The sequence below is a fragment of the Mya arenaria genome, chromosome 9 (genome assembly GCF_026914265.1).
Source record: "Mya arenaria isolate MELC-2E11 chromosome 9, ASM2691426v1".
NCBI lineage: Eukaryota > Metazoa > Mollusca > Bivalvia > Myida > Myidae > Mya > Mya arenaria.
Genome location: NC_069130.1, coordinates 57,290,350 through 57,315,566, shown reverse-complemented (window position 1 = coordinate 57,315,566; position 25,217 = coordinate 57,290,350). Strand labels below are relative to the sequence as shown.

General features: G+C 34.7%; 2 protein-coding genes across 6 annotated transcripts in view; both read right to left on the bottom strand.

Annotated features, from left to right (window-relative positions):
- The window catches only part of LOC128202932 (nephrocystin-4-like), a 33,190-nt gene extending 31,686 nt beyond the window's left edge, over window positions 1-1,504 (bottom strand). Inside the window, 1 exon segment of the mRNA XM_052904114.1 lies at window positions 1,355-1,504. Within this exon segment, the coding sequence (XP_052760074.1) occupies window positions 1,355-1,504 (150 nt within the window).
- Window positions 1,505-3,837: 2,333 nt separating this feature from the next.
- LOC128246674 (uncharacterized) lies at window positions 3,838-14,663 on the bottom strand. 5 transcript variants are annotated; one of them, XM_052964993.1, is made up of 8 exons: window positions 14,486-14,653; window positions 13,856-13,907; window positions 9,630-10,048; window positions 8,846-8,938; window positions 8,615-8,668; window positions 8,026-8,106; window positions 7,190-7,258; window positions 3,838-5,709 (listed from the first exon to the last, which is right to left on the bottom strand). In XM_052964993.1, exons 2-8 carry the CDS (start codon window positions 13,876-13,878, stop codon window positions 5,555-5,557), a joined length of 894 nt encoding a protein of 297 aa, XP_052820953.1. In that variant the 5' UTR covers window positions 13,879-13,907; window positions 14,486-14,653; the 3' UTR covers window positions 3,838-5,554. The 5 variants fall into 5 exon arrangements, with proteins under 5 accessions (XP_052820953.1, XP_052820956.1, XP_052820957.1 ...); XM_052964996.1 differs by having other exon boundaries at window positions 9,630-10,102; window positions 14,486-14,650; XM_052964997.1 differs by lacking the exon at window positions 7,190-7,258 and having other exon boundaries at window positions 14,486-14,663.
- Between the last annotated feature and the right edge of the window lie 10,554 nt (window positions 14,664-25,217).

The window sequence follows — 25,217 nt, the reverse complement described above, 5'->3', positions numbered from 1 at the left end:
AAAACAGAAAATTATACTTTCTTGAGTTTACCACCCCAAACTCCAAAATCTTGAACTCAAACAAGTCAATTACTTTTTCCAAAATCGTTTTACTGTTTACAGTGGTGGCCCTTATATTGCTCCCGTATATCCCAGACAGGAGGGGGAATTATTTCTTGGATTGTTTATCCATTACACAATCGGTGTGGAACATATATCCCCCAGAATTTGAAGTTTTATTATAAATGATGGTGTGTATATACAATACACACACTCAATCAGAAAGGCACAATTTTAATTGTAACATGGCATCTGTGGTCTTCTTATTACATGGATCTTATTGGATATTGCATAACAAGTGTCAACTACACTGGATTTTCAGAGTGAATAAGAGAGCAGTATAACAGTATAATGTGCGAATTTTAAACAAAATGATTAAAAAACATAAAGGTGACAGTAAAAAATTTGGTAATTAACACACGAAAATACCTTATAGACAAGGCTGTTTGGAGGTGCATTGATCACCTATGTGTTTACAGTAACAATGATACATGTACATTGCCATTTTTTAGAAAATGACAAAAGTAAAACTGAAAGTACACAAACAACTATATTGATATTATTTATTCCATCCTTTTTATAACTCCACAATTCACCTTCTGATAGTAAGCAGATATTTTCATTGACTTTGGATTAGTTTCCTTAAATTGTGATTTTTATACTAAAATAGAAAACAGGTAAAATAATTCTAGCGAAAGCGCTAAATGTTGATCAATGAAAATCCCCTGGTCTAATTTCAAAAACCGCCTGGAATTCTGAAAAAAATCCGCTGAAATGGTCTCCAGTAATATGGCATGCTTAGCACTGCATTCACCACTATGTTAACAAATAATGGTATGGACATCAGTTGGTGGAATGACCAAACCACCTTGAAAACTCTATTGTATAAACTTATGAAAATTTAAGGGTTTTTTTTGGTAAACCAAAACCCATATGGACACCGAGAGTCTGCCAAAACCAAATGTAGTAAAGACACCTGGCATCTTGGAATGGGCCTTTTTGATCATTATCCAAAAAAAATTCCTGTACAGACGGACCAATATTCCATAAAATTGTTTTGGTCTTTGGGTATTTTTCCAGGATTTATATTAAGGTCCGCTATTTTGGTGTGTCAGAATATTGTGGCTAGTTTTCAATGAAAGTCGTGACTAATTAAGGATTGTAAAATAATGCCTAATGTACACAGCTCATGCACTATTCCTTTATATATGACTGGCACAAATTGTGACAAAACATTAAGTACAAAACAATTCTGTAAAATTGTGACAAGCACAGACATGTAAACAAAACTTTTATATTGTTATATCTGACTTACAGTGGGGTTTATGCCTTCTACATTTGTGAGGCTGATACAAATAGGAGTAGATATATCTGTGGCTGCATGTTCACGGTCAAATGCAGCTGGTAATTGAAGGTTTTTCCCAAAGAAATCCCTCCAAGACTTTCCTGTCGCCACCGCCGCCATTTGTAAACAAGTAAAATTTTATCTACTCGTGATTTTCGCAAACCGATACATGAAGTTTAGAAACCGGATCCCGGCTCAATGTAACGCGGGATCATATCAATACATCGCTAAATCATACCGAATTAATTAAGACACTAACTATGTTTTAAATTGCTTTTGAAAAATGATTGTTTTATGTTGAAAGTAAGGTTGTTTTTAAGACGTGAAGAACTATTAAGTGTTATGCATAATTAATGAAAAGTAAAACCTAATGGCAAAATCTATAAAATTATCATGGCTGCCAGACATTTTCAACCATTTCGGAGTTACTCTTCATTTTCCCTTTTGCCACAAATGAACTGCGGAAACTTGGCTGTGCAAATATAAAGGTATATATAAAATACGCTTTTTTCAATGAGTATCAAAAAAATGTTTTAGACATATGGCATATGTTAAAAAACTGGTATGCTTAAACAACCGTTTTATTTGGAATGTAAATGTAACCTATATTGCATTATTTATGAATCTGTCCGTCTCATATGTCAAATTATATTTTTGGGTATGCTATATTAAGCGTACATGTATTGATTATACAATGCCATATATATTGATATCACCTTTTTTAAACAAACACATACACTATAGATTATTCATTTTAAAAGCTTTGTTTTTCACTGTAAAAAATAATTTCGTAAGTATACGTACACCGTGACCATGGAAAATGAAAACTACAAACGAAACTTGAAAATACATCATATTGGTGAAACTAAATCTCCGAATTTTAATTTACTTAACTCCAATTTTATTCACATCATCATGAACACATTCTAAACGCATTTTAGAATAAATTATTGCGATTTGTTTTTTGCAAATGTTCTAATCAAGAAAATTGCTTAGTTTTGTGTTCATCTTGCATTGTCTTCAAACCGTGACCTGTGTTAACGCGTATTTTGACCGACATAAAATCACGACCCCGGTCATTATCCTTGAGTGACTCCTTTTCTGTTAAAAATAAATTAGGTCAATATGTTTGGTCTATTTAAACGTGTGCTCTCAAGTCTTAGTAATACAACTGGTAATGGTGCAGCTATTGCTGTCGATAATACCACTACTGCAACTGCTACTGCTATAAACACTGCCTCCGCCACTGCCATCACCACGGACTATGATGATGATAATGTTGCTACCGGCCTTCTATTACTGTCGCTGCTGCTGAAACTGTTGATGTTGCCACATCTACAACAACAGCTACTACTGCTACTAATAAATATATGTAGTTGTGGGTGAAGAGACTTTTTTTATCAAAGCGAACCCCCTCCATTTATTTATTTATAATGATGAAGCCACGAAGTGAAAATAACCCTTACGCAGATTCTCGACATCCACAGAAAAACGAGTTACCGGTATCATTGTACTTCGTGTACAGAAGTCATAATATTATAAGCCGGTAGTCGATCAAGTATGACCCGTGGGTCACTTTTCCTAAAAAATAATGACTGGAGATCGACTTGTGATTCTATGGGGGGTCAAAATATATCCATACGCCGTCAAAATCCTGATAGCCTCTAATACAACAATGCCGTAATCACGTTGTTAAATTTATCGAGACAATCTTCGCTAAATAAATATATAACGTCTCTGTCTTAAGATTTAATCAATGAGCTGGTTGTTTTCGGTTTTGAGAACATTCTCACTCTAAATTATTCAAGCAAACTATAATCAAGTTCCACTGAATTAGTGGTTACTGTGATTACCAATAGAACATTCGTTCATCTAATTGTTCTTTACCTTTGCAATAATTCTATACATGACGATGCAAATAGAGAACTGCAAGAAATGTTAACACTCGACTGTAACCACTGTTTATCACCAGAACTGCTGGTTCTATGTTAGATACCAATGGTTCTATTGGTAATAATGTATATGCAGGGGCGGATCCAGGAATTGACGTTAGAGGGTGTGTAGCTTAGGGGCGAAACATTTTGACTTGCGATCCTCCCTCAGGACTGAAAGTATATGGCATAAACTGTTTGTATGGGGTTACGGGGTAACTCCCTATAGGAAATTTTAACAATTTGTAGACGTAAAGGGTGCATAATGAGCGTATTTTATTACCTTTTCCCATATTGATATAAAAAGTAAACTCGGACGATTTCAGAGGGGGTGCACGCCGGCGAGCACCCCTCTTAATCCCCTAGTGTTCTGTATATATGCAATCACCTGTTAACACTGGATATAATATTTGCCCATATGGACCATGGCCTTCTGCCGGATGAATTGCAAATAAAACTTTGAAACCTTGTTCAATGTTCAATTCGGTGACTTTTCCACATATTAAAACAAAACATATCATATATGTTACATATGTTTATTTCTATACTGTATTTAGCGGCAAGTACAAAACGGTTATATAAAACTATATGAAAGTATACAATAAAGTATTCAACTGTTAAATGTCTGTACCGTGTCAACCTCCCACGTTCAATATCGTTTACAAACAAGTTTGCTCGCAAGGGCAATTGCACATATAAACAACTAAGTAAAGAGTTAGTGAGTATATACTAGTATATATATTTATAAGAATACAATACATATGAACATGTAAACCTCGTAAATGGTATACATATGCAGCGTTTAAAATACAAATATCATAAAAAAATATTGTACATATGTCTTGAGGGCTTAGAAGATAGTCATGAATATGAGACATCAAATTAAAGCTGTATAAAGCACTGTCTAGTTCCGGAGTCAAGGATATGACTCATTCAATTTAAGTTATGTCAATTATCGTCTAGTTCCAGAGTCATAAAAAGACACATCGAATTAGCTATAGCATTCATTTTCCGGTTCTAAAGTCATGGATATGAAAAATTCAATTGAAGTCACATCAAATATATTTTCAGAACGGTGTAGTCAAATACCGTAACAATGTTAGTATAATGTGAATTAATGATATACCTCGTCATCGAACCTAAGCTCTACATGCAAAAGCACATGTCACTAACAAACTATCCTTTCCATCCGTACACAAATAACCTTATATAGGTTAAATTAAATGCTGGAATAATTATTTTGTAAACCTCTAAAACATAACGATTGACATAATATATAGTGTTGCACATAACCCATGTGCGACAAAACAAAATAATTCAAATGTAACTTCCAAAAACGCCGCGCGGGAAGAAATGCAAAACATGAAGAAAAAAATATATAATTTGCAAAATGCACATTTTATAGTTCCATGCATGCATGTATATCACATGTAATGTTCATTTGTCATAATAGGCTAATCTAATACATTTTTATAACACACATGTTTTGTATGAGAATGAATACAATTGGTAAGAAAGACTTCGATTTTTGCTCATTGTTAGTTTTTTAATGCCAGACTCATCGCTGTAGATCACGTGTTAAAAACACACATACAATAGAAACTTTGTAATGCCTACCTGACTGATTAAAGCTTGCAGAAGATATACTGAAGATAAATACATAAATACTGATGATACTTATAATTTAACATATACGTATGTCTTGTCTTGACGTACATGCACGTACATATAACTTAATACACTGATCATTTAACATAATTGTAAGTACTTGTCCGGACATGAATTTCAATACCAGACATAACGTCTAATACTGATAAATCAATGGGAAACGCCCAGTAGCCTAAACAACCAAGATTACGCATAAAGGCACAACAATCCATAATCAATAATATAATTAAAACTACAGGGACAAGCTCAGTAGTCAAAAATTCAAAAATAAACCCTGTGTACAGTCACAAGGCAAGGACCTCAAACGACAATGAACTAGATAAAACATTACATACAGACCACACACTTATCAACATAATTTTACTAGTAAATAATATAACCGCCGGAAAACAGTCAGTGAAAACGAGTTCACTGGAACACGAACCAACTTTGTCTTGTTCCCTGCTTACTGAAATTCTATATAGTAGGATTATGTATGGCGGCAACGATAACGATCGTGTTAAGGGAAGGAACTTTAGACTAGAGTCGACTGGATTTATATGGCTATAACCCTATAACCTCGCAAGTAAAGTCAAGCCTTGACTGCGATCATAATCTGGCTGACGACATGATGTGTTGAGATGTGCCTCCTCGTGTACTCCTCCATCCTCTCAGTGGCAAGTTTTGCAAGTCCATCAATCTCTTCTTTGCAAGCTTCAATCTTATCTTTTATCTCCGATGATGCAGCTGGAAAACAAAACAAAATTCGCACATATTTCACTAAAAACGACTTATTAAAACTGTTTATATTGTTTGCGCCTATGCTGAGTTACCAGAGAGCCCTGGGGTTTGAGCAACATTATTTTGTTTGACATCTTGAATGTTTACTGCTAAAGTGCGCTATATGATTAAAGCTGTCAGATTCATGTTTATGGCATTGTTATATCTAGCATTGATGTTGTTGTTTTCAATATTTATCTGAACAAAACACTCGCATTTTACATACTTGTTTTTCTAAAACATCTTGATTCAACATGAAGCAGAAGTAATAACGTGGTGTTATTATACTTATCAACAACAAGACCAGGGTTTAAATAAGAACCTTATTTGTAAAACAACGAGCTTTAATCAAGCAATATAACTGTATTGGCCATATACATTTACACGTCCTTTGCCCGTGTATATGTGTGCCTCAAGTGCATCAACAGTTATCAAGGCCATCCAACTTCAGAAGTACATTGTAGTTCTTAAAACTGCACTCTCACAAATTGAACGTGTTGTCAACTTTATTATTTTTTGTTTAGAAAGAGCCAATTTTTGCGAAATCCATGGAAAACAGTTATATAAGACTGCTGACAAAAACTCAGATCGCAGATTTTTATATTTAAGTTCAAAAATGTTTTTTTATGCATTTTTCTTAAACCGTTAGTAACAGTTTAAGCCATAAAACATTAACTCTCGAACGGAAATATGAAAATCTACGATATGATGTTTTGTCAGCAATCTTATATCATTGGTTTGCAGATATTTACGCCAAAAATTGCTCTTTCCAAGACAAAAAATAAAAATAAAGTGGTAAAAATGGTATATCTGTGAGAGTGCAGCTTTAATGCTACGCGTTATGCTTTTTTTCTCCCACCTCAGATAAGTGGATCCAATAATTTAACCATGCTAGAAATTCTTATCTTGCTCACGGGCAAAGATAAAACATGTACCCGTATGGAACTCCTTGTTAATGCTCATCACATTGTAATTACCTCCTTTGTTGGAGACTGTCGTCTGTAGCATCATGGAAACCTTGTCTTGTGGCAATATTTAGAAAGCTAATTAATGATTTCTCGCTTCAAATGTTACCATAATTTTTTTTCACGTACCCAAGAAATAATGCTTCACTCTCCTTAGAACTATTTAAAGACCGATTTGACTATAAACATAATCTGAATCACTGAGCGCATATCCATGACAACCACGAATGATCACATCTCCATACTCATTTATTTTCACTACGTTCAAAAGAGTTCCATCAAAAAAATACATTTCTATTTAATTTTGTTTAACTGAGGTGGGATATAAAGCATCTACCATAGCCGCTCGTGTAAAGTAGGTTCATCCCAACCCTTGCGCAGTGTGTTTTGCGGAAACTCGGTAAACCTCGTTTCCGCAAAAAAACTACACTCAGGTCGGGATCTTACACTCTCGGCCATGAAAGATACTAATCTTGAAGTACCTTCTTTGCCAATCGTGTTGTTTGAAACACTGCTAACAATTTCCCTGATCATTCTGTTACATCTCTTACCTGTGAGAGAGAAACAAAATCCACTGTCAGTAAATGCACCAGTAACATTTAGTTAGTTTTCTATGATCTTGCCAATGCGTTAACCACACATTTACCAATGACGATGATTTGATTGTACTTAAATGACAGTTGTCTTATAGCGTGGCGTCTGTTGTATGGTTATTGATTGAGGAATGGTTTGAGTTTACATTTTCTTAATAATTCAAATGACACGAAGTTAATGCTCTCGACATCACTACACTTTATTTTCTCGATTTAGATACTATTTGTCAATGGTCTATCATTGTTACGTTTGTACTTGACTGTGCCAATTTAGACATTTTCAAGTGTCATCGTTTATAATACAATGGGATTTAAAGAGACGAGCTTAGAAGCAAACAGATACGATACATCTGTTTAGAGAAACACGGTTCAATGCTTAACGTACATTAATCGAGCGACAAACAGCATGACACTACAACAGACTGATCTGGATTACATTTCAAATATACTATATTTATTAAGACACGTAAGGGTTATGCATATCAGCTGTAATCTCCGTAAATAGTAGTATGGTTTAATAATGGTATGCATATAAATGTTGAACATGCATTAAGTTCAAAATTAGCAGAAACATACTTATCTATTATGGTTGACATTCCCCGGATTGTTGGAAGATGAGTTGTAAACAACATGAGTAACGGCCTTAACATTAAAAAGGGAGTTTAGTTAGTTCTTGAACTTAAATGATTTTAGAAATTGCAGATAGACATACTGTGTTTACATACCTGCTTCTTTAACTTGCTGCACAAGTGTGTCCACGGTGTGTTCAAAATCGTCAATAACCCTATATTGCATCTCTAGGCTCACTAGTGAAATAGAGGCAATACTAGTCTTTATTGTTCAATTATAAGTACAATTATATATGTTTACATGTATAATACAAATATATTCAAATACTATACTTTTAAAAATACATATTAAATCCACAATAATATTCAAAAAGAACACAGCCAATTGAACGAAAACGTTTACTTCTTTTGTTTGGTTAACGCTTACCGAAATAATTAATTGTCTAAATGTATCCATTAATTACTGCTGACCAATTTAATTGTTTTATGTGCTAGGTGGTCAACAGATTTCCTGCTAAAATTATATCCAGTTTTATACTATGGGCAGCTGTGCGCTTGCAATATCAAATAATGTCCTTGCTCTTACCGTACATTTTTAATGCAGAGTCTGTAGTAAAAATGAGGTGACTACATGAAGCAGAATAAAATAATACAATAGCGAATGCAGTCACAACAGACATGGAGATGCTGTACTAACTGAATAATACTGAATATCAAAACAAAAGATCGACTGGCTAATATTTACCAATCTTCCATTCAGAGAGCCATTGTCGCAGCCAGTCTTTGAATATCTCTGCGGCTGTAATAAAAGAGAAATACGTTTTTATCCGTACCAGAGTCCAAACCTTACCAGATATTTACATTAAGTAACCTATTTGTGAACTAAAACTGTTTTATACATTATATAGTATTATATTTAAAAAAACAGCACATGGCGCAATTGCCAACGAGTTTCATGGAAAGAAGAGGCGTTTACCTTTCTTGATTTTGTTGATAGTCTGTAATACAGTTCTTTGAACGTTTTCTTCAAAGTCAACACGAGCATTGGCGAACAATGACACAACAGGATCTGAATGGATATAAGTGTTATCATTACGTCTACACCAAAATTTAACTCAAATATCGGTTATGACTACAATACAATTAATTGATTTATTGCTCAGATTGTAATATGAACTTTTTTATGTACTTTTTGTTCCATTACCCCATAGAAACGTTATAAGAATTGTGTTATTATCCGAAATGTTCTCAATTATTATCATGCTAATAAAGTAAATCTTTCATTAACTACATAGTTAGTAAGATAAAGCATAAGTAGGAATTGTTAGTTGACTTGTTATTTTAATGAAAGGAGTGAATTTCATACCGCTTCCATTCTAGGTAATTCTGTAAGGACGCAACACAATCAATTAACAAATCTAGATAACTAAACCTTTAGATTGACCCAGTATCTTTAACTTATTTTCACAATAGCATAAGAACTCTCAATGTGTACTTCTAGTGTGTTACTTTTTCAATCCAAAATATCACCAAAGATCAGACCAAATTACAACTATATGCCAGGACACTCTAGCGTTCAGCTCATAAACCATACAAGACTATCATCATATACAAACAGTATAAGAAATGTTCGGTGACATCTTTGCCGTGCCTGTTTAATACACGGATGTTCACGCACAATCCTCAGTTGACAAACTGGTCGGTGACAGTCTTAACAAGTTTATTTACAAAACAATAAAACAAATTCAAGTGCCACTTACCAGTTTGAGTAACCACTTCATCCGAATAGAATGCAGTAATCATAGCTGTACAAAATTCAACCTCCCTCGGAATCAGGAAAGTTTCATCGAGGAGGACATGGTACCAGTAACTGAACTTTTGTCTTTCCCCTCCATTGAAGTTGTTTTGCATGAACACATGAAGTTGACGGGCAAGCTCATGCAACTCCGTCTCTGACATAAGAGGACATGTATCGTGGCAACCCGTTGTCATCGAGCAAGCTCTGTTGACCAAGTCCTCAGATAGGCGTCCGATGTTTGTCTTGAACGTATCCCGTGTGTATAAGAGCTGATTCGCATTTAGATAGGTACGGACAACGCCGTATAGACAAACGCACTTCAGAAATGGACTGGACAGATGCTGGTATGTCCTCACATTTTCTGGTTGCCCACTCATCATTCTTAAAACATAAAAAATCCAAATCAATCTCGGGAATGCACATTCCGGCGTTCATCTGAAATAAAGAAACGAGATATTTGACAAAGTATGTACATGTATATGATAATTAAACAAAATGAACTCTTCGTGAACTTCAATGAAATACGACAACAAAATAAGAAGTAGTTTAATTAAACTTGACGTACAATATGCTGATGAAGAAACAATCCAGTCAATGTCATTAACGGCACTACAGATTCACCCAGATGTGCAGCCATATTTATAAATATGAACAGTTGCGTCAATCCCTTTATCGACTTTGGTAATAAAGATAAACAGTATGTTTACATTCAAATAAAGCGTGTATTGCACGTACGCGCTATATAGTCCTAATAACAAGAGCTGAATAAGAGCCTCGATGAAATTCAATATATCGTTGGATAGTTTATATTGCATGAATTTACTGAATTACAGAAGTTCGTTTATATATCTTCGTGAGATTTATAAAGGACGTTTGTTTTTTGTGACTTTTTTCAAATAAATTTTGAACATTTGTCGACTCATACAATCACAGATTTGAACATTTGTCGACTCATACAATCACAGATTTGAACTTTTGTCGACTCATACAATCACAGATTTGAACATTTGTCGACTCATACAATCACAGATTTGAACTTTTGTCGACTCATACAATCACAGATTTGAACTTTTGTCGACTCATACAATCACAGATTTGAACTTTTGTCGACTCATACAATCACAGATTTGAACTTTTGTCGACTCATACAATCACAGATTTGAACATTTGTCGACTCATACAATCACAGATTTGAACATTTGTCGACTCATACAATCACAGATTTGAACTTTTGTCGACTCATACAATCACAGATTTGAACTTTTGTTTAACTTTTAATTTAAATTTTGAATCGCTCTTTTTGTGTAAAAAACGAGGCAGCATATCAGACGACAATTAATGTCACATGTAACGTGGTCTATTCCAGTATCTTAATATTATGACGTGTATTGTTTATCAACTAAACTATTTTAGATACGCGTAACTATTTTAGGTATCATGAAAAATGTCCTCACTACTACGGCGTAGTGATTCTTTGGTTTTCGAGATTGTTACACCTTCCGTTGCTATCACACACCAAGATTTGTATCTTGTTTTGTGTATTCCTTCTTCCGAAGGACCCTTCTGAATTAAACAATATTGCTACATAAGCCTAACTGCAGTTGTTGCGGCATTTTTCTACTCGGGTGTGTACGTCTTTGGTATAAATATTTTTTAAATATAAAGTTTACCCTTAATCTTATTGCATGATAAATTGATTAAATTTTCAAGTTTTAACCATATTACATATCATGTTCAAGTTAAAACGAAACGTATACTTATTGCGTCGCTCATACGTGCCATTTGTAAATAAATAATCTTAACTGATATCAATTTTCGAATCAAGGGCACTATTGACGTCATGATCGAGTTTGTGGTTTGTGGTGTGACCACATTGTGGTTTCGTTGCTGTTTAGTGTCGATTGTAAGAAGAGTCTTATTTAACAATCAAAACTATTATGCTATTTTTGGTTTAGGGATTACGTAAAAAATATTAATGGTATAAATCTAGTTTTATTTAACATTTGTCCCACATATGTATTATGGTTTCATATTTCACGCCAACTAAGACCATAAATATACAACTTGGAATAGGAGTAATAGCTGTTCTAGTGTGACTGTTTTTGTGTATGGACACCCATGGACATTTCAATAAGTGAGACATTTCGTTCAATAATTAAGGTACTTGCTGCAAATCAATCGCAACCATCTGCATGTCGAACTGCGGCTCGCCGCACAAGTAAATGGACTTGTACTTTAGATGGATAAAGAATCAACGTACGGAGAAGTGCAACGTTGAGCGCTTGTACATAAAGCGGTTGAAGCCCCTATACTCACTGACCATACTTAGACGGTAACCCCAATGTTTCATAACGATATTATACATGCTCGTAATGATTGTGATCAGTGTGCATTGTCTTGTGGCGTTATGAGTATCTCAGTGTCACTGTTAGGCCTTCGTCATTGTGCCTTTAAACAGAACCATTGTTGTTTTAGGCTGCTGGGCTTGACCCCATGGCACTACCCACTATTTCCTGGGTATCATGATTTCAATTAACCGAAATTCCGCTAAAACTTGAATTATGTTCAGGTTTTGTTTACATATTTAGATCAGCTAAAATTTGATTGTTGTTTTTCCTGCTAGACTTCCGTTACATACATTGACAAATACTACAAACAGTATTTAAAACGCCATTCCATGTTATTGTATTTTATTATCAGGTAAAGCTGCACTCTCACAGATTTGCCGTTTTGACAATTTACTAAGTTGTGGCCACACTTTTCTAAGAAGTCATTTCGGGTTCGTTGAAATTGTGTCCCAGCTCTGTTTGCGCTGATGTTTGATCTGGAAGTGAGAATGGGCTTCAATTTCAAAACAGTGAAAAATATCATATTGTTATTTTTACTGTTTGAAACGGTGAAATATTATGTTCATTCCACTGATAAATCTCTATAAACTACCGGAAAGCATATACAAATATATAGATACTAATGATACTCATCATATAACATGTATGTCTTGCTTAAGACGTACATGTACGGACATATATTTTAATACACTTGTATGTTTACATCGGTTTTAACCGTGGTGACCCATGTGAAAACCCCGTTGATTCTTCACCCTAATAGAAATGTGCACCCTCGTTCATTCCTCCATCCAATCAGTGGAAAGTTTTTTAGTTCATCTATTTTTTGCAAGCTTCTATCTCCTATGATGCAGCCGGTAAACACAACAGAACATTTTCTTATTTCACTTAAAATTGGTATACTGGTTTTCCATTCAATTCGCGTCTCTTTTGAGCTAGCAGAGAGTCCAGTTTGTTTGAGTTAAACAACGCTTTATTATTAAAATACAGCTGAATATTGTCTAGTATACCCATTGAGGATCGTACAATTTTGAGCTATTTGGTGCGCCATATATGTCCGTTGGTATTTCTCTAGAAATATTAGGCGCCCGCAATACTTACAAAAGACTATTATTCAACAGAAAAGGATGCCACAGATGCTTGCAATCAACAATATTAAAAAAACAAAAAACAGGGCAAAAATAAGGATCTTGTTTATAAAACGACCAACTTAAATCCAACAAAATTGCCAAAATGCTCGTTTATAAGTCTGGCTCACATGCCCTTACATTCATCCTTGCCTATTGATAAATATTGCAATCCATGTAGTTCTTGATAATTATTTTGTTCTAAAGTACCTGTTTTGTCAATCCTGTTGACTAAAGCACTGGTATACATATTCCTGATAATTGTGTCACGTGTATCACCTGTGTGAACAACTGTCAGTGAATGCAACAGTACCATTTAGATTCAACTTTTGAAATTTACTTAGTTTTCTCTGACCGTGCTTATGTGGTTGCCCAATGACAAAGTTTTGATAGCAGTAATATGTGTGTTGTCTTAAAGCGTCGAGGCTCTTATTTGGCAACTGGGCTTTGATAGTGCATAACTTTACGCTACAGGACAAAATGAATGCAGGAGAAGAAGCAGTTGTTGATGACGTTGACAGAAAACGCGAGACCGGTCGTCACGTCAAAACCAGAGCATTGCGGCACTGCACGCACGTGCACAATAGCACAGCTCGAACATCATCATAAAATAACAGTGAAACATGTTTGCCAATAATAGTCTTGAGCGATACGATCATTGCATATATAGAGATATTTATTTTATCATTTGTTTTCTAAATCATGTGTATACTCACATATTAAAATGACTTATTTCCATAATCTGTGATCATAGCCATGCATGGACTACTGCAAATAAAAAAGTAACTGTTGTTTGTCAATTTGACCGTGAGTCATCGTTAGCTTTTCTTGTTTTATCATTCGTTAATAATTGTTATTATTATCAAACACTTTATTGGCAACCTCACAAACTAATTTAAAATTGATATACAGCTTACAGCTCATATCATTTTTTTAATGTATCTGTTACGTTATGTAAACATCTTTCATTTTCATCTTTGCATTTATTACGCAGTATAAATATTGTGTTTATGTATTTGATTATCGACCATGTTAAGAGTCCTTGACACACTTCCGTTTTCGACAAGATAATTATGTAAATCGGTTTAAACTCATATAATTTATAAACTGATGAAAACGAAAATATGTATATGTATAAATCATTTAACTGTTATACTTCCATATATGTAATCATCATAATAATATCTTATTCCATTATGGAATTACCTTTAAATCATTTTGTTATAAATTCAACTCTGACGTACATTTTTATACTACTGTGACAGTATAATAATGATGATGATGATAATAATAATAAAAATATGTATGTAATAATAATGTATACAGCATTTGCAATGTTTACTTACTAGTATACGTTTTTTTCTCCAGAGCATTGTTTAAACAATTATTGTGTTCCTTCTCCTAATTATGTATGTACCATTGTAAATATTCGTAATTTGTGTTTGTCCTCATGGGCCGTAAGGCTTATTCGATGTGAAATGACCTTCCTCCTTCTTCTTCCTCCTCTTTAATGCGCATCAATAATGTACTTAGTCTGGAGTCCCTTCCCCTAACACTATCGTTATCGTACTGTATGAAATATCAGTAAGCAGGGAACCAGACTAAAATGTACTGCGTTTACAGTTGGAATAACATTAAAAAAGGACGCGACTTACTCAAGGGCAGTAATGGCAGGTGCGTCCAGGTTACCTGTTTGGTGATGAAAAATGTCCTCGATTCGGTGAGTATAAACATTGTTTTCTATATGTTCAACGATTTTTATTAAAACGACCGTGTGCACCGAATGCAGAGCAATTGCTTGTTTACGATGACGCTTGTTTTAGATGAAAATAATGTCTGTATTAAAATATCTCGTGAAAACAATGCACGTTCTTACTAGGCTTACCGATTCACTTAATGCACTATTTTCTTCAAAACTCCGATTTTATACCGTACTCTTTTGTGCAAATACCTTGTTTTGGTGAATAAAATGTATTGTTATTGTTTTCCGAGTGCAGATCGCCAGTTTTGGAGATAAATCAACACATTTAAAAAATGCCTTGTCATGTAAATCGCGTGAGTAAATACTAAATTTATAATTCCAATGTAACAAAAATAATATGCGTTTGTTTTATAAGTTAACAACTCACTGAAAGACACGTGCATTATCGTTGCATTAAGGTTGCTAAAAAGAACAACGTTTTCCGCTATATAGCTTAAAATATGGTGCATAGCCAGCTGAATGGGGTTCGAATATAGGGATCATGAGGTCAAGGTAAAAACTCAAGGTTGCTGTAACTAAAATAGAAAATATGTGTCTGCTCAATGACCTTGATGTGACCTTATGATGATGTGTAGTCATATCCCTTTGTAATATCTTATATTTACTCATGCATTCATAAACCATCCTGGCAAACAATATACTTGTTTTTATCATGCTACTGTGATTGAAACGAATTCTTATTAATGTTCTCCAAAGCCATTTAAGGAATGATTTTAGATGGGGTTTCTTACGTAATAGATGGGGTCTCTTATATTATTGATGGGGTCTCTTACGTAATAGATGGGTCTATTAAGTACACACAATATGTGACTATGACCGTACCATGATGACACCATTTGTGACCATGAACCCGTCATATGATGACACAATATGTGACCATGACCCAACCATGATGACACCATCTGTGACCATGACCCCACCATTTGGACACAATATGTGATCATGCCAACACCATGATGACAACCATAAGTGATCATGACCACACCATGATGACATCATATGTGGCAATGACCGCACCATCATGACACCATATGTGACCATGACCCCACCATGATGTCACCATCTGTGACCATGACCCCACCATGATGATACCATATGTGACTTTGACCCCACCATGATGGCACCGTCTCTGACCATGACCCCACCATGATGACAACCATAAGTGACCATGACCTCACCATGATGACACCATCTGTGACCATGACCCCATCATGATGACACCATCTGTGACCATGACCCCACCATGATGACAACAATATGTGACCATTACACCACCATGAAGACGACCATAAGTGACAATGACCTGACCATTAAACAGACTATTGTTCAAATGCAACGCTACTTAGCTTGACCCTGTAGCTTCCATTTCCTGGTTTCATCTTGGAATGGTTTGAGTTGACATTTTTTAATGATTCAAGCGACACGAAGTTAATGCTCTCAAAATCACTATACTTTCCTTTCTCGATTCAGATTCTATTTGTCAATGGTCTATCATCGTTACGTTTGTACTTGACTGTGCCAATTTCAAGTGTTATCGCATACAATACAATGGGAATTTAAAGAGACGAGCTAAGAAGCCAAGAAATACGATAAATCTGTTTAGAGGAACAAGGTTCAATGGTTTACGGACATTAATCGAGTGACACACAGCACGGCACTACAACAAATAATGATATCGATGACATTTCAAATATACTATATTTATTAACACACGTTAACAACAGACATTGAGATGCTGTAATAACTGAATATTACAGAATATCAAAACAAAAGATTGATTGGCTAATATTTACCAGGCTTCCATTCAGAGAGCCATGGTCGCAGCCAGTCTTTGAATATATCTGGGGCTGTAATAATAGAATAGAAATACGTTTGTATCCGAACCAGAGTCCAAACCTTACAAGATATTTACATTAAGTAAACTATTTTTGAATTTAAACTGTTTTATACATTATATTATTATAGTTAAAATAAAAGACATGACACAATTTACAACGAGTTTCATGGAACTCAGAGGTATTTACCTTTTTTGATTTTGTTCATAGTCTGTAACACAATTCTTTGAACATTTTCTTCAAAGTCAACACGAGCATTGGTGAACAATGACACAACAGGATCTGAAGGGATATAAGTCTACACCAAAATTTAACTCAACTAAGTTATGACTACAATACAATTAATTGATTTATTGCTCAGATTGAAATATGAACTTTGTATGTACATTTTGTTCCATTACACCATAGAAACGTTATAACAGTGTGTGTATACCACGTGATAAATTACGTCATATATGCTACGTCGAAAGGCAATATCTTGCTTAAAATAAAGACTTAAATCAAAGATAACTTTTCGCTTACTTCACTATTTTAAAGGAAACAAAGGCCAGTCTATGCAGCTTAAAGAGCCCCACCTTTTTTATAACCGAAGTTTGATAAGGTGATTAGTTTCATCAAACAATTCGACAAACCTGTTTCCCAAACAATGTTTTGACAGTGCTCCGTCAGACGGCCGTATCGTGAAAAGGTTTGTCGAAGTGTTGTATAAGAAACTAAACTCTCAATCAAAATTTGGTAAAAGACCAATAACGGGGCTCCGTAAGCTGCATAGACTGCGCTATGTTTCATTTAAAATGGTAAAGAAAATGAAAAGTTATCATTATTTTAAGTCTTCATTCGAAGCAAAATATTGCCTTCCGACGTACAAGATTTATGACGCAATTTATCACGTGGTATACACACAGTGTATAAGAATTGTGTTATAAACCATGAATTTCTAACTTATTATCATGCTAATAAACTAAATATTTCATTAACTACATAGTTAGTAAAATAAAGCATAAGTTGGAATTGTTAATTGTCTTGTTATTTTAATGAAAGGAGTGATTTCCATACCGCTTCCACCAAATTCTTGGTAATTCTGAAGGATGCAACACAATCAATTAACAATAAAGATAACTAAACCTTTAGATTGACACAGTTTCTTTAACTTATTTTCACAATAGCACAAGAGCTCTCAATGTGTACTTCTAGTATGTTACTTTTTCAATCCAAAGTATCACCAAAGATCAGACCAAATTACATCTATATGCCAGGAAACTCTAGCGTTCAGCTCATAAACCATACAAGACTATCATATATATATATAAACAAATAAGCAAAGTCAATGAATTCATGTCCTGTCTCTGAATGTGTCAAGTATCGGTATCAAGGGATATAAATTTCATTCGGCCCATAATGGCTAGTTATCATGAGCAATGCCCACATCCCTTCCCAAAGGTCAAGGTACAACTCACATTGTCATTACAACAGAATCAATTCCACAAAATCAGTCCTTTCACTTAATTAATTTCCTTTTTCAATCATACTTTTAATACATGCATTTTTCAGAAGTGGATCAGTTCCCACCATTTCACCTTCAAATGACATCTGTTTGTGTGTGCATGTAAAATGAACAACTACTTAGAAATTTCAGCACACATAAAATAAAACTAGAATTTCTATTAAGTTCCAAAAGTTGTGTTGTAATCACTTCCTAATTCTATCATGCAATGAATATAAATGACTATGTATACATGTGGTACTTTCAGAAAAATGAAGCCTCCAGGAAGTCAACACCAACATGGTCAGGGCTTCCATTAAGAATTTGTAACAGGAAGTATGAACTTCCTGTCTATCAATATGGGAAGTATTTCTGTGAAATTTGGAAGTTTAAGTCTCCCGAATATAATTATTTTTCCCACTGTTTTACAACTTGTATATAAAACACAACTAAACTTATTCAGAATTATATTATAATAATTCATTTTACCTTCAAGACTAATTGAAATTGTGACCATAAAAGTAATATTGATACCAGGTTTCGATATTTTCAACTTCCAAGCTTTCAAATAAGGAAGTTTTCTTCAAAATTGTGGACGTTTTTGTACTTCCAAGTGGAAGTTTTAACCAATTTCTAGGGAGTAATATGCTTCCAAACTTCCTTTAACGGCAGCCATGAGGGTATTGATGTACTCAGCTGTGATGTAACATGCCTTCAAGCCACTATCCTGAAGAACATTCAGACGTTCTAAATGGACCATTGCCCTGTTGCCATGGCAATCATTATGAGGAGGAGCAAACAAACTATCACTTGTTTTAAATATGAGATGTACCACAAACTGACCATAAACTTTTCGTTTGTACAAAACACTTTTCATTTGCTATGTTGTTCGTTTCCATGTTTTGTCTGCATACAGATGGTATGTTCCTATCAATTTTTAGCTTGACTATTCGAAGAATATGGAGAGCTATACTACTTACCCAAGCGTCGGCATCGGCGTCACACCTTGGTTAACGTTTTTCGTGCAAGCACACATAGGTTAATATGAGGCATTGCATTGAGACTTGATACAATGGTACTCAACCATCCAACCTACTTAATTAACCAAGTTAGATAACTCTACTTTTTATTTAATGCAAATAATAGGCCTTTATTATTCGACTTAGAAATTCTGGTTAAGGTTTTGCGTGAAAGCAAACATAGGTTAATATCTCAGCAAGTACATGAGGTATTGCATTGAGACTTGATACAATGGTACTCAACCATCCAACCTACTTAATTAACCAAGTTAGATAACTGTAGTTTGTATTTAATTCAAATAATAGGACTTAATTATTCGACTTAGAAATTCTGGCTAAGGTTTTGCGTGTAAGCACACATAGGTTAATATTTCAGCAAGTACTTGATGTATTGCACTGAGACTTGATACAATGGCATTCAACCATCATACCTAATCAATTAACTAGGTTAGATAACTTTACTTTGCATTTAATGCAAATAATAGGACTATTATTTGAATTAGATATTCTGGTTAATATTTTGCGTGCAAGCACACCTATGTTAATATCTCAGCAACTACTTGAAGTATTTCATTGAGACTTGATACAATGGTACTCAACCATCCAACCTACTTAAGTAAGATAGCTCTACATTGTATTTAATGCAAATAATAGGACTTTATTATTCAACTTAGAAATTCTTGTTAAGGTTGTGTGTGCAAGCACAGTTATTTAAATATCAAAGCAACTTCTTGATGTATTGCATTGAGATTGATACAATGGTACTCAACCATGCAACCTACCAATGTAAGATGACTCTAGTTTCATTTAATGCAAATAATTGCCCTTTATTATTCAACATAGCAATTCTGGTTAAGGTTTTGCGTGTAAGCACACAGGTAAATTTTTCAGCAACTACTGAATGTTTTGCATTGAGACTTTATAGAATGGTATTCAAACCACTCAATGTAATTGAATAACCAAGATATTTAACTGTATTTTGCAAATAATTGCCCTTTATTATTAGACTTAAAAATTCTGGTTGAAATTTTCCATGATACAACATGTATGATCTCACCACATAAATTTCATTGAAATCTAATCAAACAGTGATCCATGCATGTTTTGCCAAAAGTTTTCAATCCTTACACTGAAAAGCGGCGGAATAGTAGAGCGCGCTGTCTCTGTGACAACTATTGTTCAACATTAACATGATGTTCATTTCCATTGTGAAACTTATCCCTTGGGAACAATATTAACATCTTTAAGCATACATGCCTGGATGAGTTTTAAAAAATGACCATATTATGCATACTTACTGCATGAACATATGCAATGACATACATTTCATATCAACTCGTGTATCTGTATTTCCCTTTCAACTACTTAAAAATAACAAACGTTCCAACCATAAAATGTTCAAAAATATGCTACATACATTACTTTTATCTTACACTGTATATATGTTCTATATGTATATATCATGCCTAATAAAATTGAATCCCGTGAACTCGTGCGTTGTTGTGAAACATATGAACTCCACCTCTCAACTTCCTTGTGTGTTCCTATCAATTCGTTTTCTGAAATTCCTGTCATCATTTAAACGTTAATCGTTTGGATTGTTTACCACTTGGAAAATATCTGAAGGCATTGTTTAAAAATCGAACAATTAATGGCAATTGTACAAAAGCTTCTGTTCCAGGATAGGTTACAGGACACTTCTAGTTTTATCCATTCAAATAAAAATAAAGCTAGAGATTGCTTTTTTGAAAAAGCGCTTGTCTTCCCTATTGTGTGGTCGTAGCTGAGAAAAAATAAATGATGGGACATGAAAGTTGTAATTTTGGACTGGTGACGAATTAACACTGAAGTTTGGTTTATTCACCCGTATTAAATAGTGAACATCTACTGCATTTGATCAGTGATCTATGAATATTAAGACTTAATGTGATATATGCCCACATTATGTGATATATGGATGTAAGAAGTACCATTTTGTTTTATTTCAATCTGGAGTATGCAATCATCTGTACCAAATGTGAAGTCGTTAGTTTTACAGTTTTTGCGCTAAACTTTAATGAGTACATAGTTGGAATGTTGCCAGTATATATACATGTTTAAATTATATATTATAAATTATATTTTTAGTTACTGAGCGGTAACCGTTTCTTCACCTCACGGTCACAGTGACCTTGACCTTTGACCTACTGATCTCATAATCAATAGGAGACAATGAACAACTAGCATACTAAGTATAAAGTTCCTGGGTGCAAGCGTTCTTTAGTTATTGAGCAGAACCCATTTTTAAGCTCTAGGCCACTGCCAACATTTATCCTGAAGGTAACAGTGACCTTGAGCAATGACCTTCTGATCTGAAAATACATAGGGTTAATCTACTAGTCCTGACCAACTAGCATACCAAGTATGAAGTTCCTGTGTGCAAGCGTTCTTTAGTTATTGAGAGGAAAATATTTCTTCACCTGAAGGTCACAGTGACCGTGCCCTTTGACCTACTGATCTCACAATCAATAGGGTTAATCTACTAGTCATGACCAACTAGCATATCAAGTATGAAGTTCCTGGGTGCAAGCGTTCTTTAGTTATTGATCAGAAACCATTTTGAATCTAAGTCACCACCAGCATTTTACTTGAAGGTAACAGCGACCTTGACATTTGACCTTTTCTTCTCAAAATCAATAGGGTTCATCTACTAGTCATGAACAACTAGCATACCAAGTATTTAATAGCTGGACCCAATGGATCTTTAGTTATTTAGCGGAACCGTTTTTTCACCTCAAGGTCACGGTGACCTAGTGATCTCAAATTCCATAGGGGTCATGTACTAGTCATGACCAACTAGCATACCAAGTATGCAGTTCCTGGGTCTAAGCTTTCTATAGAATTGAGCAGAAAGGAAGTGTGACGTACGGACGGACGGATGGATGGACTAACGGACCGGGCAAAAACAATATGACTCCCCCATTAATATTGGGAGACATAAATATACAATACAGAATTTGCATATATGAGCATATAAATTTTCATGATAAAATTCCAAAAATAAGAGGGCCATGATGGGCCTAAATCGCTCACCTAAGTAAAAAAGTGAAACTGTTGTAATCAATATAGATTGATATTTGTTCTCAAAGAATATTGAAAAACATACTGATCAAACATGTTGCCTGGATAATCAATGACAAGACTTGTCACAGTTGCCTGCACACTGACAGAACTTGTCACAGTTTCCTACATACTGACAGGACTTTGTGATTGACTGCACACTGACAGGATTTCGTTCAGTTGCCTGCACCCTGACAGGACTTCATGATTGACTGCACGCTGACAGAATTTGATTCTCACACCTGCACACTGACATGACTTTGTTCAGTTGCCTACACACTGACAGGACTTGATAATTGACTGCACACTGACAGCACTTGGTACAGATACCTGCACACTGACAGGACTTCTCAGTTGCCTGCACACTGACAGGACTTTATTAAATTGCCTGCACACAAACAGGAATTCGTTCAATTGCCTGCACTCTGACAAAACTATGTTCAATTGCTTGCACACTGAAAGAACTTTGAGTATAGATACACACACAACAAACAGTGCATCATCAAATAAAATCAATAAACTGCCTTACGCTCTAAAAATCAAATATCAGAACACATTAAGCACCTTCCACTAATATCATTGCTTCTTCCATCTAGGTCAACATCACCCTCTTTCACATGTTCAAAATCAAATTTTATTTTTAATTCATTAAGGCTTATTCACTATCCACACCGAAGATAAGATTGTAGCTTAGAATAATCTACCCGAAGTTCATTGGAAAAGTCTGGTAATTTAATTTATCATAAGGCCTAACAAAATATGTCTGTTTCCTGTAACCCGACCGACTGTATTTTATTATTGCCGACCGCAATTTTTTTGTGATCCAAAATTCGAAAATTCAGATTTTTAGCGATCTCTGGCCTGTGATGACAACGATAATTTCAATAATTTAGTCGTGTCAATCTCGTCGCATAAGTTGAAAACTTTGTGGTTTGACAAGTTGAAACAATGGCTTTCAATTAACCCGAGCTCCAGGGTTTTGATGCATACCCAGGCTTCAGGGTATTCACGCACAGAAGTCGTATTAGAATGACCCGAAATGGACGCATCATTCATTTGTAGTATGCGTCAGTTTCGACCCGGGAGAATTTCGGTGTCAGAGTCGGTATCATCTGAAAGGAGCCTCAATGCATAAAATGAATGTTTGAATCGATCTGGAATCTGTAACTGTGTCAATTAGCAGCACAAACCCAATGACGTAATATTAATTCCGCCCATAATGCAAATTAAAGGAAACCTTTCGCTTATTCGCTAATCATAAGTTCGATGGTTTTGAAAAACAACAATGCTAAAATATATTTTGTTCATTTATTTGAAGTTGATTTATTATATCTCCGGTTAATTATAAACAATATTCTTATAAGTTTTAATGAGTTAACAGAAAAATAAACAGTTTCGTAGCACATGGTCTAAAAAGCACGGGAAGCAGTTGCACGCTAACTTCCTGTATATTTAAATGAAAGTGAAAGGAGAACTGCGTAAATCGTTGTCAGTGTTACAGTAAAGTTTTTTTGAACAAAACAGTTTTGTATAACAGTTATAGTTATGCCATTTATGAAAAATACAATGTTGCAATATTGACAATAGGATTGTTGGATGTATTTGTTTACTTCCGGAAAAAGTGAAACTGAAAGTAAAAGTAAGAAAGATGTTGCAATTAAGGCGTTTTTGTTGATACCAAACCAGTTTCAGTTTTGGTGTCAATGGTTTCAGCAGTTTCGAACTCGGTTTTGATAGTATAGCTTGAAGTAACAGATACATGGTTATGTGTACAGTTTCAACAACATGGTGGAGCTACTGCGTGTTAAGCCATTATTTCTTATTATACATATAACCTTTATCATTTTGCTCATTTGCCAATTGAAAGGCATTGTTATAAAAAGGATTGAGTTTCAACAAAGGTGTTTGATCACTTTCCACCATGTTGGTTTCAACTATGGAAGGAACGAACCGATGAAACCGCCTCCAGTAGGGGTTTCGATAGTTTCGAAAACCGGTTTCGGTTTTCTTTAAAAGAACGATAACACTGGTTTTGGTTTTATATGAAACTGTAACAACAAATGCACAGTTCGTGAAACCGATATTAAACCGAAACCAGTTTATAACCAACAAAAAACGCCCTTACACTCACTGGTGCATATTGGAATTTGACAAGAATGCATTGGGTTACATAACGAACATGCATTACTAAATAATACGTTCGTCAGAGTCAAAACTCTGGGAATTTTTGAACCACCTAAGTCAAGTCAAAAAGGAAATAAGACAAGGTATTCTATTAAAAGTTATATTGATTATTTTTATCGTCCTTGATGTTTACAGAATGAACAGTGGATCTAATACAGCAGATCTTTATAAAACACTGGAAAATGTTATTTTTTTGTAAACTATTTAATGAAGGTACTGTACGTGTACTATTCACAAGATGACATCCTATCGAAAGAGGTACAGCACAATGAACTTAAAAGTGCAGTACGTAACCTAAAGAAACAAAAGGCACAGGGAAATGACAAAATAGTTAATGAACACTTAATACACGGAGGGGATACTCTAAATTAGTACCTGCAAACATTATTTACGCTTATGATTAAAGGTTCATACGTTCCAAAAGGGTGCAAAAGTGGAGTTATAATTCCTATACACAAGAATAGCAAACCAAAGAATGTTTGTAAGAGCTACAGACCAATCATGCTACTACCTGTTATTTACAAATTATTTGAAAGAATACTTCATGAACGCCTAAAACTTTGGTCGACTGAAAATAACAAACAATTCCCAAATAAACAGCAAAACGGATATCAAAAAGGACTTGGGTCACTTACAACATCATTTATACTACAGGAAACTATTGCAACCGACTACAAATACGGATCGAAGTCATTT